The 12994-nt window shown below is 47.4% G+C and overlaps 1 protein-coding gene across 1 annotated transcript in view; it reads right to left on the bottom strand.

Moving 5' to 3' along the window:
* The window catches only part of LOC120993875 (E3 ubiquitin-protein ligase MYCBP2-like), a 145982-nt gene that overhangs the window by 66306 nt on the left and 66682 nt on the right, over positions 1-12994 (bottom strand). Inside the window, exons 13-14 of the mRNA XM_040422346.1 lie at positions 12492-12656; positions 4527-4685 (exon numbers count right to left, since the gene is read on the bottom strand). Coding sequence (XP_040278280.1) covers positions 4527-4685; positions 12492-12656 — 324 coding nt within the window. The remainder of the gene's footprint in view (positions 1-4526; positions 4686-12491; positions 12657-12994) is intronic.

The following is a 12994-nucleotide window of genomic DNA, read 5'->3' as shown; positions in this document are numbered from 1 at the left end:
AAGCCGGCCTGTACCCAAAGGGTTAAACAGGGATCCGGCCAGGAGGGCGGCGCTGCGATCCCCTGGGGGCAGCCATACAGGCCCATCTGAAGCCGGCCTGTACCGCGGCGCTGCGATCCCCTGGGGGCACCCATACAGGCCATCTGAAGCCGGCCTGTACCCAAAGGGTTAACAGGGATCCGGCCTGGAGGGCGGCGCTGTGATCCCCTGGGGGCGGGGGAACCTCCCGGCGGGAAGAATTCCCGCCTGGAGAAGTTCCAGCCCCCTCCAACAGAGGCCGGAATTTTGCGGCCTAGTAATAGTAGGCCGTGAAGCCGGGGCCTAAATTATTAGCGGCGCCCGGCTGACCGGGGCCGCACAGTATTCAAGTACCGGCCGGGGAACGAAGCGGCGCATGCACATGCCGGCCGCGGGTGCCCACCCCGCGGGCCGGAAGAGCCGGGGACCCGGATAGAGCGCCGGGATCGCGGCCGTAAAGCCTGCGGTGCCCGGCCGACCGGAATGTTCCGACGGTCGGCCTGGGGCTGTTGAAGCATAGCGCTCATATTGCAGGCCGCGGGTGCCCACCCCGCTGCCCAGAAGCGAGGACCCTGCGCTCGGCAGCCATTTTACCCATGGAGCGGGCCCTGGCTTATAACAGCGCACCCTGTGGCCAACAGCCACAACCACCTTGCCCTTGGGCCGGTGCCCGTGAGGGCAGAGGAGGGTCAGGAGCAGCAAGGCTCTGGCCCTGAAGCAGTAGCCGGTAAGAGGGAGGGGGACCTTGAGACCGGGTGCCTGTGAGGGTGGGACGCCTGCATAACCCCTCCGTCAGGGGCAGCTAGTTGCGGACCACTGCAGCTCCCCAGGCATTCTTCTTGTAGGGAGAAGGGTGCCAATGACCTATGGAGGCCAGGAGAGAGGGAGCAGAATGTCGCCCTGCGGCAGCCCAGGGGCCAGCCTAGGTCTAGCAGGGACAGAAGGGTCCATAGGCCCAGTATAGGGTCAGGCACGCAGGAGACCGGGGGGGACGGGGACGTTGGGCTGGAGCAGCCAATCTCTCACCATAGACGTCTTCACCCTCGGTCCGTTCCAGCAGGGTCGCCCCTTCAGCTACTGGCACCGTAGTGGCAGGACGCTGGAAGGGGGACTTGGCGTGCGGGCAACCCTTGCGCTGGCGGGATGTAGGGGAGCTGGGCTGCCCTGATCCACCTTGCCTTCTGTGGGGGAGGCAGCCGTGCGGGTGACCGGCACTGGCGCAGCTCAACCCCGGGAGAAACAGAGAGGTCTAGTGCGTCTCTGTTGTCCCTGATGATCTGGAACAAAAAGAAAAGAAAAAAGTAAAAATCTAAAATTTAAACAAGGAGAAACCAGCCCTGCAGAGCAGGGAGTGTCTTGCCTCCTTGGACACGCAACTGGCAGTCTCTCTCTCCAGGCTGAGGGTATAGCTGTGGAGGAGGGGCTTAACAGTCTTCACTTAGTGTCACGCCTCCTAGGGAGATGAGCTATACCCAAGGTCTTCTGTGTCCCCCAAGGAAACTGGGCGAGAAAAGGTAGTCAACTGTTTATATACCACAGATATAATTAAGGAAAGGAAAAAAAAACACAGGGAAAGCGCAGGAATTCGAGATCAAAACATTTAAGATCAAGATCACAGAACAATCCTTAGTAATGAAAGAGAGCACTAATAACAGTCAGTCCCAACAAGAAGAACCCTTGTTGCAAAAAGTAAATCAAAATAAAGTGCAATTCATGCCAAAACCCTTTTTGTGCACAAGAGTAATACCTTGCTACAGCAAGAATGGTAATCACCAACTCGGGGGGGGGGGGGGGGGGTGGGGGGGGGGGGGGGAGGGGGGAGACACTTCTAGCCTTCACACTGCCCAGATTTGTAGGCAGAAAATCAGCATGAATAAAAGTATAAAAAAGGTTTTAAAAACATGCACATAAGGCCTCATGCACACAAACATATTTTGTTTCCGCATCCGTTCCGGGTTTTTTTTGCGGATAGGATTTGCTCCGGATGCGTCCCGGGTGCATTAGCGCGCACGTAATTTCAGTCACTTTTGACTGTGATTGCGTTCAGTTTTTATCGTGAGGGTGCAATGTGTTTTGCACGCGCGTGATAAAAACTGAATGTGGTACCCAGACCCGAACTTCTTCACTGAAGTTCAGGTTTGGGTTTGATAGAAGGATCTCAGCAGGACCCGTGCCGACGTCACTGCGCTCACCACGTCAGAGGTCCTTTTGCATGTCCTCAAAGAAGAAAGAAGACAATGCTGGCTGCGCGAACAAGTGGATGAGGCGAGTTAATTTTTTTAACCCCTCAAGGCACATTTTAGTAAGAATTCTGCATGAATGCAGGGAAAATAATACAGTGATTAGACTTTAATGGGGTTGCTCATCCCTATCATCTCCTAGCAACTATGCGTGAAAAATCGCACCGTATCCACACTTGCTTGCGAATTTCACACAGACCCATTCATTTCTATGGGGCCTGCGTTGCGTGAAAAAAGCAGAATATAGAACATGCTGCAATTTTCACGCAACGCACAAGTGATGCGTGAAAATCACGGCTTATCTGCACAACCCCCTTGAAGTGAATGGGTACGGATTCAGTGCAGGTGCATTGCGCTCACTTCACACATTGCACCCGAGTGGAAAACTCGCTCGTGTGGAAGGGGCCTAAATCTGCAATATTTCTCGCATTTTTGATCCACATTTTCTGCGTATTTTAACAACCCCATTAAAGTCTATGAGAAAACGACGCTACATTGCAAAGCTGCACAAAAAAAAAACATGCTGACAGACTAATTTCCAAACGTTCGATATACGCACCATGTACATGAGATCTGGTAAATCTTATTCACTGTTGGCGCTGTATTAAGCTGCAGATTTTCTGCACAGATATCCAAAAGTAATACACACTGTGTGCATATACCCTTTAAAGGATTTTCCCGGATTTTAATATTGATTATCTATCCTCTGGATAGGTCCTTGGTATCTGATCGGTGGGGGTCTGACACCCGGGACCCCTGCTGATCAGCTGTTTTGAGAAGGCACCGGCAGCCAGGCCTTCTCCTTGCTCACCAAGCACAGCGTCGCACATTGTAGAGTGGCAAATCCACTTGAATGGGGCCGAGCTGCTCCTAGGGCACGTGAATAATGAAGGCGACGTCACTGGCCTAGAAGTTGTAAGAAGGCAGTGGCGCTCACAGGAGCACCGATACCTTTTCAAAGAGCTGATCGGCAGGGGTCCCGGGTGTCAGACCCCCACTGATCAAATACTGATAGAATAGGTCATCAGTAATAAAAAAAATAATAAAAAAAAAATAAAATTAAAAACACTGATCTGCCAGCATCATGTTCTAGAGCAGGGATCAGCAAACTTCAGTACTCCAGCTGCTGTGAAACTACAACTCCCAGCATGCACACCTACTTGCCTGTTCTTGCAACTGCTATAGAAGTGGAAGGAGGATTCTGGGAGTTGTAGTTTCAGAACAGCTGGAGTGCCGGAGGTTGCTGAGAAGCTGAGCCGATTTATATGTAATTGTAATTTATTCACTTCCATTTCCGACCCTTTTGTGTTTAGGAGTCCAGTGAGCAGTCCTATTCTGTAACACACAATTATCTCTGCATAAATGCTGTAAATCATTGAATAGGACTCCTGTGCCCAGAAGGAACTGATTATAATGAATAAGTCACAAGTTATACTTATTTTTTCCTCACAAAACTACAGTATTTATCAATTTGCTCAGCACCTGCAGCTCTGATGCTGGTGGAATGGATAGTGCTTTGGTGTAATAAGTGAAATCAACAGCAGCATGGAGGATAATGTGCAATTATTTCACCTCATCTATACATGCAGGTGACCGTGTTGCTGTTAATCCAGTTCAAAAAGGTGCAGGTGGCTACAAACAGGAAACAAAGAGCGCAAGTGGACATCCTCCAACATAAAAAAACAACAACCGACTAGGACGCGTCGATGTGTGGTCTTATTTATAGATTGTATATAATCAGAACATTCTGTATATAAAAAAGTCTCTCAGAGGCTACTTTTAGGTAGTGTACCTCTTGGTGAGAGATCGTTGACTGCTACACATACATCTACAAGACATTTGCTCATAGACTGAAATGGGGCGCATCGTTTGACTGAGAGAAGCAGGATGGGCGTTTCAACAAATTGCCTGCCATCTAGGCCGTTCGGACCTAGCTGTTAGATGGAGTTGGAGACTAGCAGTCGAGAGAATCATTTGATTCGCCGACAAGCACAAGCAGCATCCACCGTTTCATTGTCCACCATCCAGACGAAGGTGGCACCTTCAATACATACCCCTGTCTGTGACCATTTCCAGGCGCACACAGAATTTGGCGTTATGGCCTCATTACGGGCAGTTATACGTGCACTCCTCAGGTGGCTACAATTTCTCACAATACATACGATATAAAGGGACAGAGTCCAAACAAAACCCCACAACCTTACATTCAGCGAAGAATCATTCCATTACCTGATGGTAATGGAATGAAAAGCATGACTATAATTTTACCTTTTCCACCTTGGCTTAAAGCGCCAGTGTCTCTTCCACATTGTCCCTTATTGTTTACTCCAAACGTCCACACTTCACCTTTCTTAGTCAGAACACATGTGTGGGCTTTTCCCATAGCCACTTGTGTAATACTGTGTCCCTTCAGATCAGAGACCAAATCTGTAAGAAAGAAATTCACTTACAAATCTTTACATTTTTTTCTCATTTTAATCTGTGTTAGGCTTAGTTTACATCACAAGAGACAAATCTGTCTGAAAAGTGGGAAAATATCCTGCTACACTTCTCAGAACTCAAATCAAATCCAGACTTCGAACACTTAAATAAGCAGCTTTTTTTTTCCGGGACGAGCTGTACTTTCTAATGACACCATTTAATATTGCATATGATGTAGTGCAGGGATGGCCAACCTGTGGCTCTCCAGCTGTTGCAAAACTACAACTCCCAGCATGCAAAGACTGCCTACACAGCTATCAGCAGGGCATGGTGGGAACTGAACTTTTACAACAGCTAGAGAGCCGCAGGTTGGCCATCCCTGATGTAGTGGGAAGCTGGAAAAAAGTCCTAATGGGGTGGAATTGAAAGAAAAATAAAAAAAAACCATTTCCATCACAATTTTATTTACGGTACGGCATTCGCTATGCGGTAAAACTGACCAGTTAGGCCTCATTCACAAGACAGTGCCAGTATTGCGGATCTGCAAAACACGGATGCCCCGGCCCTCAATAGAACAGGACATGTTCTATATATATTTTAATTTTTTTTGCGGGGCTGTCCTCATCTTTTGCAGCCCCACTGAAGTGAACGGGTCCAGATCCGACCCGCAACAAATGCGGACCCAAACCATGGTTGTGTGCATGAGGCCTTACCTTCATTCTCCAGGTCAGTAGGAGTACAGCTATACCACATTTAGGCTACATGCACAAGACAGTGAAAAACGTCTGTTAAAAACAGATAAACTGCCTTTTTTTTCACCGATGCCTTTCAGAGAAAATGGTGCTAAAAACAGCCCCATTCAATTGTATGGGGGCTGTCAGTCAGTGAAAACGGACAAGACAGAAAATGTTCTATTCTTTGATGTCCGTTATTCACTGGCCATCAAAAAACTGCCGTGAACCCCAAAAAAGAAAAAAAAAAGAAAACTTTGGAAACTTTCTTTGCATTGCCATATTCTGAAACCCAGAACTTTTATATTCACGCCTACAGAACTGTGTGAGGGCTCATTTTTTGCAGGGCAATATTTAGTTTTTATTGATACCATTTTTGGAGAGTTTGACTTTTTGAACACTTTTTATTCAATTTTTTGCGAGGTGAAGCAGCAAAAAAAAAAAAAAAAAAAGTGAATCAGCCATTTTTCATTTTTTTTCCCCGTTACATCATTCACTTTATGGGATAAGGGTACTTTCACACCAGCGTGTGAACTGATCAGTTTTATCCTAATGCGTTCTGAATGGAGAGTAATCCGTTCAGGATGTCTTCAGTTCAGTCACTGAACGGCGTTTTGGACGGAGGAAATACCGCAGCATGCTGTGGTTTTATCTCTGTCCAAAATTCCGGAACACTAGCCGGAATGAAATGTATTAGTGCTGGATCCGTCCTTCCGGTCTGCGCATGCGCAGACTGGTAAAAATGTGGGGAAAAAATAGAAACTGATCCGTTTGTCCGTATGGGTAAACGGACAGACGGATCCGTTCTTGCAATGCATTTGTGAGACTGATCCGCATCCGGAATCAGTCTACAAATGCTGTCCGGTTGCATGCAGATTGCCTGATCTGGCAGGCAGTTCAGGTGGCGGAAATGCTTGCCGGATCACTCTGCCGCAAGTGTGAAAGTACCCTAAATACATTTATATTTTGATAGTACGGGCGTTTTAGGATGTGGCAGTGCAAATGATCTTTAGTTTTTATCTATTAATTTTTTTTCTAATATAAAGAAAGGGAGTAATTAAAAAATATAAGAAAGCCACCTCAGCTGCTGTGGTCACAATGTTAAAGGCCTGCAATCGGCATTATTGCCTATTACAGATATTAGTACTGTGTGTCTGCAAGTGGTCATCATTTTTAAAGACCAAACTTGTATGGCGGAGGTCCGGAAAGGGTTCGATCCTTCTTTATTTTCCTCTGCACAGAAGTACTCTCTCTAACCTGCATTTGCATCTATGCGCACATTAACAAAAGGCTACTGCCCTCAGTAAACAAACATACTGTCAAACAATAACTTTACATCCTTTGACAAATTCTAGAGAGTTTTAGATCCCGGGTAGTTCTGTTTAAGTCTAGAATCACACACCCCTTGAAGTGTCTGCGGTGGCATGTTTCACATTATATACAGAAGTGCCATGAAATCATCACCAAGTGGCAGAAACTAAAGTTTAGTCTTACCGGTAAACGGTTTTCCAGAAGTCCGACATGACAGTACCCACTGGAGGATGTCCTATTGGATATCTGTAGGGACAGGAAGCGTGAAAAGGTTAAAAGGCCCCTCCCCTACCCTCCCACCAGTGTTTTTTCCAATTACTACACCAGATAGGATCCAAACCATTTATTGAACTTCCATGTTAATCTCACATTGGAAATGTAATTAGGGACCCTGGCAATAATCGAAAAGAAATATGGGGGGGAAAATAACGGGTACTGTCATGTCGGACTTCTGGAAAACCGTTTACCGGTAAGACTAAACTTTAGTTTCCAGGACGTCCCTCCATGACAGTACCCACTGGAGAACTACCAGCTAAATAACTAGGGGGGGACCACAGCCTGAAGGACCTTACAACCGAACGCTAGGTCCTGGATGGCCAGAGAATCAAGTCTATAATGCTTAACAAATGTAGAGAAACTGGACCAGGTAGCGGCCCTGCAAATCTGCTCCACCGAAGCATCCGCTTTTTCTGCCCATGACGATGCCACTGCTCTGGTGGAGTGGGCTTTTATGGATAAAGGGCAAGTAAGACCTTTTTGTATGTAAACCTCTCGAATCAAGTCTCTGATCCAACGGGCTAGAGTCTGTTTTGAGGCCTTGCTGCCTCTGTTCCTTCCCCCAAACGAAACAAAGAGGCTCTGAGATTTTCTCCATGGCGCCGTCCTCTGAAGGTAAGCGAGAATGGATCTTCTTACGTCCAGGCAGTGGAATCTTTCCTCCTTCGTATTCTTGGGGGAGGCACAAAAGGAGGGAAGGATTATTTCCTGGTTCCTGTGAAATGGAGATACCACTTTTGGTAAAAAGGACTGATCTAATTTTAAAATGACTCGGTCATCTAGAATTTTCAAGAATGGTTCCCTGATGGAGAGGGCTTGAATCTCCCCAATTCTACGAGCTGTGGTAATGGCTAGAAGAAAGACAGTTTTTAGGGAAAGTAATTTATCTGATAACTGGTCAATAGGCTCAAAGGGAGAACCACAAAGACCGTCTAAGACTATATTTAAGTCCCATGGGGGGACAGTCTGCCTAATCGTAGGTCTCAACCTGGAGATTGATTTAACAAATCTTCTAATCCATCTGTGGTCTGCCAGAGGGGTATCCAGGAAACTACTCAAAGCCGATACCTGCCTGTAAGAAGTCCAGGATGCAGCCTATGGATGGGACCGAGATCCCTGGATGAGTATCTGAGAGCCATGATGTAAACCTCCTCCATATCTTTAAGTATATGGCTGAGGTTACAGGTTTGCGGCTCTGCTGCAAGGTTGAAATTACCTTATCTGATAGGCCTTTACTTCTTAGGATTTGCCTTTCAGGATCCAGGCTGTTAGTTTCAATTTCTCGAGGTTCGGGTGTTCCAGGGGCCCCTGTACGAGAAGGTCCTTCCTTCCTGGAAGGGTTATTGGATCGTCTATGAGTAAATCCTTTAGCAGCGGGAACCAGGCTCTCTTCGGCCAGGCCGGGGCTATCAGAATAAGGGTCGCTGAGCAAGTTTTTAGCTTCTTCAGGACCAAAGGAATCAAGGGAAAGGGAAGGAAGGCATATGCCAGGTTTGTGTCCCAAACCTGGGATAAGGCGTCTACCCCTAGTGGATTGTCTCTGGGGTTCAGAGAGAAGAACTGATTTACTTGGGTGTTCCTCCTGGAAGCAAATAGGTCTATTTGTGGGAACCCCCACTGGTGGCAGATCTGAAGGAAGACCTCCCGGTTTAGGCACCATTCGCCTGCGTCGAGACAGTGTCTGCTTAGAAAGTCTGCTGCTGAGTTGTCTGCCCCCTTCAGGTGAACGGCCGTCACAGAGAGGATCTTCCTCTCTGCCCAGTGAAAAATCTTTTCTGACAGAACCTGAAGATGAGGGTTCCTGGTTCCCCCTTGCCTCTTCAGGTAACACACCGTAGTCATGTTGTCTGACAGGATTTTGATGTGGTGGTTGTAGAGAATGAAATCGGCCGATTCTAGGGTCTTCCATACAGCCTTCAATTCCCTGTAATTTGAGGACCTGTGGCTGTCCAGGCTGGACCATCGACCCTGGAAGACATGACCCTTCAGATGGGCACCCCAGCCCCACTGGCTTGCATCCGTGGTGATGACAATGGAAGGAGACGGGTTCCAGGCTACCCCCTTCCTTAGATTTTCGGGGTTGATCCACCACGAAAGGGATTTTAGACACCGCTTTGTAATCGCTATCCTTGTGTCTAGGGAATGATGATCCCTGTTCCATGATGACAGGATTGCGGCCTGTAGGATCCTGGAATGAAACTGAGCCCACGGGATTACTGATATACATGATGTCATCAGGCCCAGAATTTTCATAGCCTCTCTTAGAGTATGGACCCTCCTTTTTTGGAACGCCACTATCTTCCCCTTTATGATCACCTGCTTGGACTCTGGAAGGAAGGAAATTTGATTTCTTGAGTCCAAGAGAACTCCCAGGAATTGTTTTCTGGTGCTTGGTCTTAGGTCGGATTTGGGGTAATTTATTATCCAGCCGAGATCCTTGAACAGAGCTAGGGTCTGATGGATGCTGCTCTCGAGGTTCAGTTTGGTGTCTGCTATTAGGAGAAAATCGTCGAGGTATGGAACAATCTTTATCTGCTGTACTCTCAGATACGCCACTACCTCTGTGATGATCTTTGTAAAGATGCGAGGGGCCGACGAAATACCAAAGGGGAGACACTGGAATTGGTAATGAAGGAGAGTCCCCTCCTGGATGACTGCAAACCTGAGATATTTCTGGTGTAAAGGATGAATCGGGATGTGATAATACGCATCCTTCAGGTCCATGGTACATAGTAGATCTCCAACTGAAATTAACGGGATTGCTGATCTTATGGATTCCATCTTGAACTTGTGATAGGTTATTGACTGGTTCAAGGATTTCAGGTTGATGATTGTCCTGTAAAAACCATCCGGCTTTATTAGAAAAAGGCTTGAATAGTGTCCCAAGTATTTTTGATCTTCCGGAACCTGGACTATAGCATTTAAACTTAGAAGCTTCTGCAAGTCCAGACCTAACTGATCTTGTTGCTCCCTTGAATGGAATTTGGTGATTAGGAATCTTTCCGGGGGAGGACCGCGAAATTCTAATCTTACCCCTTCTCGGATGGAATTGAGGATCCACTGATTTTGGGTAATCCGAGTCCAGGATTCCCAAAACAGGCGGAGCCTGCCCCCTACTGGCCTGATGTCATTGTTTGGGCCTGAGTTAGGATTGAAGAGGAACCCTCTACCTCTCCCTCCTTTAGGGTAGCTCCATCTACCCGTTTTACCTTTTCCTCTCTCTGAGGATGTGAAGTGCCTAGAGGTCTTACGAAAGGGCTGTACAGGTTTCTTAGCCTTTTCTTCTGGAAACCCCTTTTTGTCCGCTGCACTTTCCAAGATGGAATCTAGGACCTGGCCAAAAAGGTATGCTCCAGTAAAGGGGATTGCACATAGTTTGCTTTTTGATGCAATGTCTCCCGTCCAGGATTTGAGCCAGAGGGCCCGTCTTGCAGTATTTGTAAGGGCGTCATTCCTGGCTGAGAAACGAATCGACTCTGCCGAAGCGTCTGCCATGAAGGATGCTGCAATCTTTAGTAACGGTAAGGACTCGAGTATTTCCTCCCTGGAAGTTTTCATTTTGAGATGTTCTTCCAGTTGCTCAAGCCATAGGCACATGGCGCGAGCAACCGAAGTTGCTGCAATATTAGCATTAATAGTAGCCGCTGAAGATTCCCAGGCTTTTTTCAGAAGAGCATCCATCTTCCGATCCATGGGGTCCTTTAACTGTGAGGAATCCTCGAATGGAATGGACGTCTTCTTCACCACTTTGGCGACCTGGATGTCGACTTTTGGAACTTCATCCCAAAGTTTTGTTTCCTCCGGGTTGAAAGCCATCCTGCTTTTAAACTCTCTGGGTACATAGAGCTTTTTATCGCCCTCTTCCCACTCATCTTTGATAAGATCCTGTAAGTATGAATTTACCGGGAAAAGTTTTCTTTTCCTGGCCCTTAAACCGCCGAACATCTCGTCCTGTACAGAACGCTTCGGCTCCTCCTCCTCAACAGCCATGGTTTGTCTCACTGCTGTAAGGAGCGAGTCCAGATGTTCTGAGGAAAATAGATATCTCTTGGGTTCCTCTGACACGGAAGGGGGGATCTCCTCCTCCATTTCGTCCGAAGGATACCCGGTTTCCTCCTCCGACTCTGATACCACATGTACTCTGGCACGCTTGGACGGAGGGGAAGAGGGAACTGGAAGGGAAGGGGGCTGACTCATTCCTGCCGCCTGAACTTCCTCTCTAACAATGGCCCTCAGCTCTTCCAGAAAAGATGGTTGCTCCTCCTTTAGGATTTTTGCCAAGCAATCCGTGCAGAGGGCCTTCTTATACGACTCAGAAAGCTTTTTAGTGCACGTAGCACATTTCCTAGCTTTTTTCCTGGAGTCTCCATGTGGTTTGTGTCCCGTCTCCTTTTCCACCTTAATAGGGGGAGAAGGAGATATAAAAACTGGTCTAAAGGATTTATTAATCTAACCAGCCGGATACTACTTACAGTAGTCTGGATGAGGGGGTCAGCTACCGCATCTAGCCTGCTCAACCCTTGGGCCTCCATGATGTACCTGCCTGGAGCACACATCACAGCGTCTTTTAAAGGATCTTACCTTACTGGCCCATCCCTCATCGCCGCCGGATCCGCCTCCTCTTCCGGGGGACTCATCCTAAGAGGAGTCGACCTCTCATGCGAAGCCTCCGGCTGAGGCTCCAGCCTGAATGCGCGCCGGTATCCTGGCCACGTCACTTCCGGGTCGCACAGGAAGTGACGTGGAACGCATCATCGGAGGAGGACGGAGCCGCTGCTGTGCGCAGCGCTCCATCGGAGAAGCCGCAACAGCGTCCTGGTACCGCGGCGTCAGAAAAAAAAGGTACCCGGAAAGCTAGGGGACCCCTTCCCAGAGGGGTGCTGGCTTTAGGCCGCAAACGGAGGCTGAAGAGGAGAGGCATGAGCCCCCCGACCAGCCTGGCCTAGTACTGATCCCTACACGTAGCAGAGATCCCTTCTCACAGCTCCTATCCCCGTAGGGACAGGAAGAACACTGGCGGGAGGGTAGGGGAGGGGCCTTTTAACCTTTTCACGCTTCCTGTCCCTACAGATATCCAATAGGACATCCTCCAGTGGGTACTGTCATGGAGGGACGTCCTGGAATCACTGTACAATGGTGCCATGAACCACTATTGTACAATGCTGTAGCGGACTGAAGGACCCCACTAAAATAACCCAATGCCATTTAGTTCTGCCTGATAAAGATGTATGGTGTGCACAAGGACGACAATGGTGCAGATCACGGTTACAAGGTTATCAACATTTTTGTTTTAAAGTTTCTGATTATAAAACCTTTCAAAAAAACTTGATCACTGAAAATCATTTCAGGTCACCGCTGAACATCTAAAAAGGTGAAAATATACAAGAGCCATTATTATTTTTTTTAATGTAAACTGCGTGCGGTTAGGGAATTAAAATGCAAAAGAAAACACAGCCAGCCTGCAAGACAATCACTTTGAATTTTTATCACTTACTTGAGCTGTCGGAATAGATGGCATCTTTTCCAAACATGTACAGTTCACCATCCTTTGTAATGACAGAACTGCTCCCGTTATTGCACGCTGTGCTAACCACAAACTTCCCCTCCATTTTGATCATTTTTTTTGGCTTGTATGGTTTTGACTGTCTTCTGCTCTTTGCTGTAAATATAAATAACCAAAATGTATTTTAGCATTTAGTGATCTTCACATTTCTTACATGTGCAGGTCTTAAAGGGAACCTGTCACCGGGATTTTGGGTATAGAGCTGAGGACATGGGTTGCTAGATGGCCGCTAGCACATCCGCAATACCCAGTCCCCATAGCTCTGTGTGCTTTTATTGTGTAAAAAATATGATCTGATACATATGCAAATTAACCTGAGATGAGTCCTGTCTCACATACAGGACTCATTTCAGGTTAATTTGCATATGTATCAAATCGGTTTTTTTACACAATAAAAGCACACAGAGCTATGGGGACTGGGTATTGCGGATGTG

The sequence above is a fragment of the Bufo bufo genome, chromosome 3, assembly GCF_905171765.1.
Source record: "Bufo bufo chromosome 3, aBufBuf1.1, whole genome shotgun sequence".
NCBI classification, from domain to species: Eukaryota; Metazoa; Chordata; class Amphibia; order Anura; family Bufonidae; genus Bufo; species Bufo bufo.
This window is presented reverse-complemented; position numbering and strand designations above follow the sequence as displayed.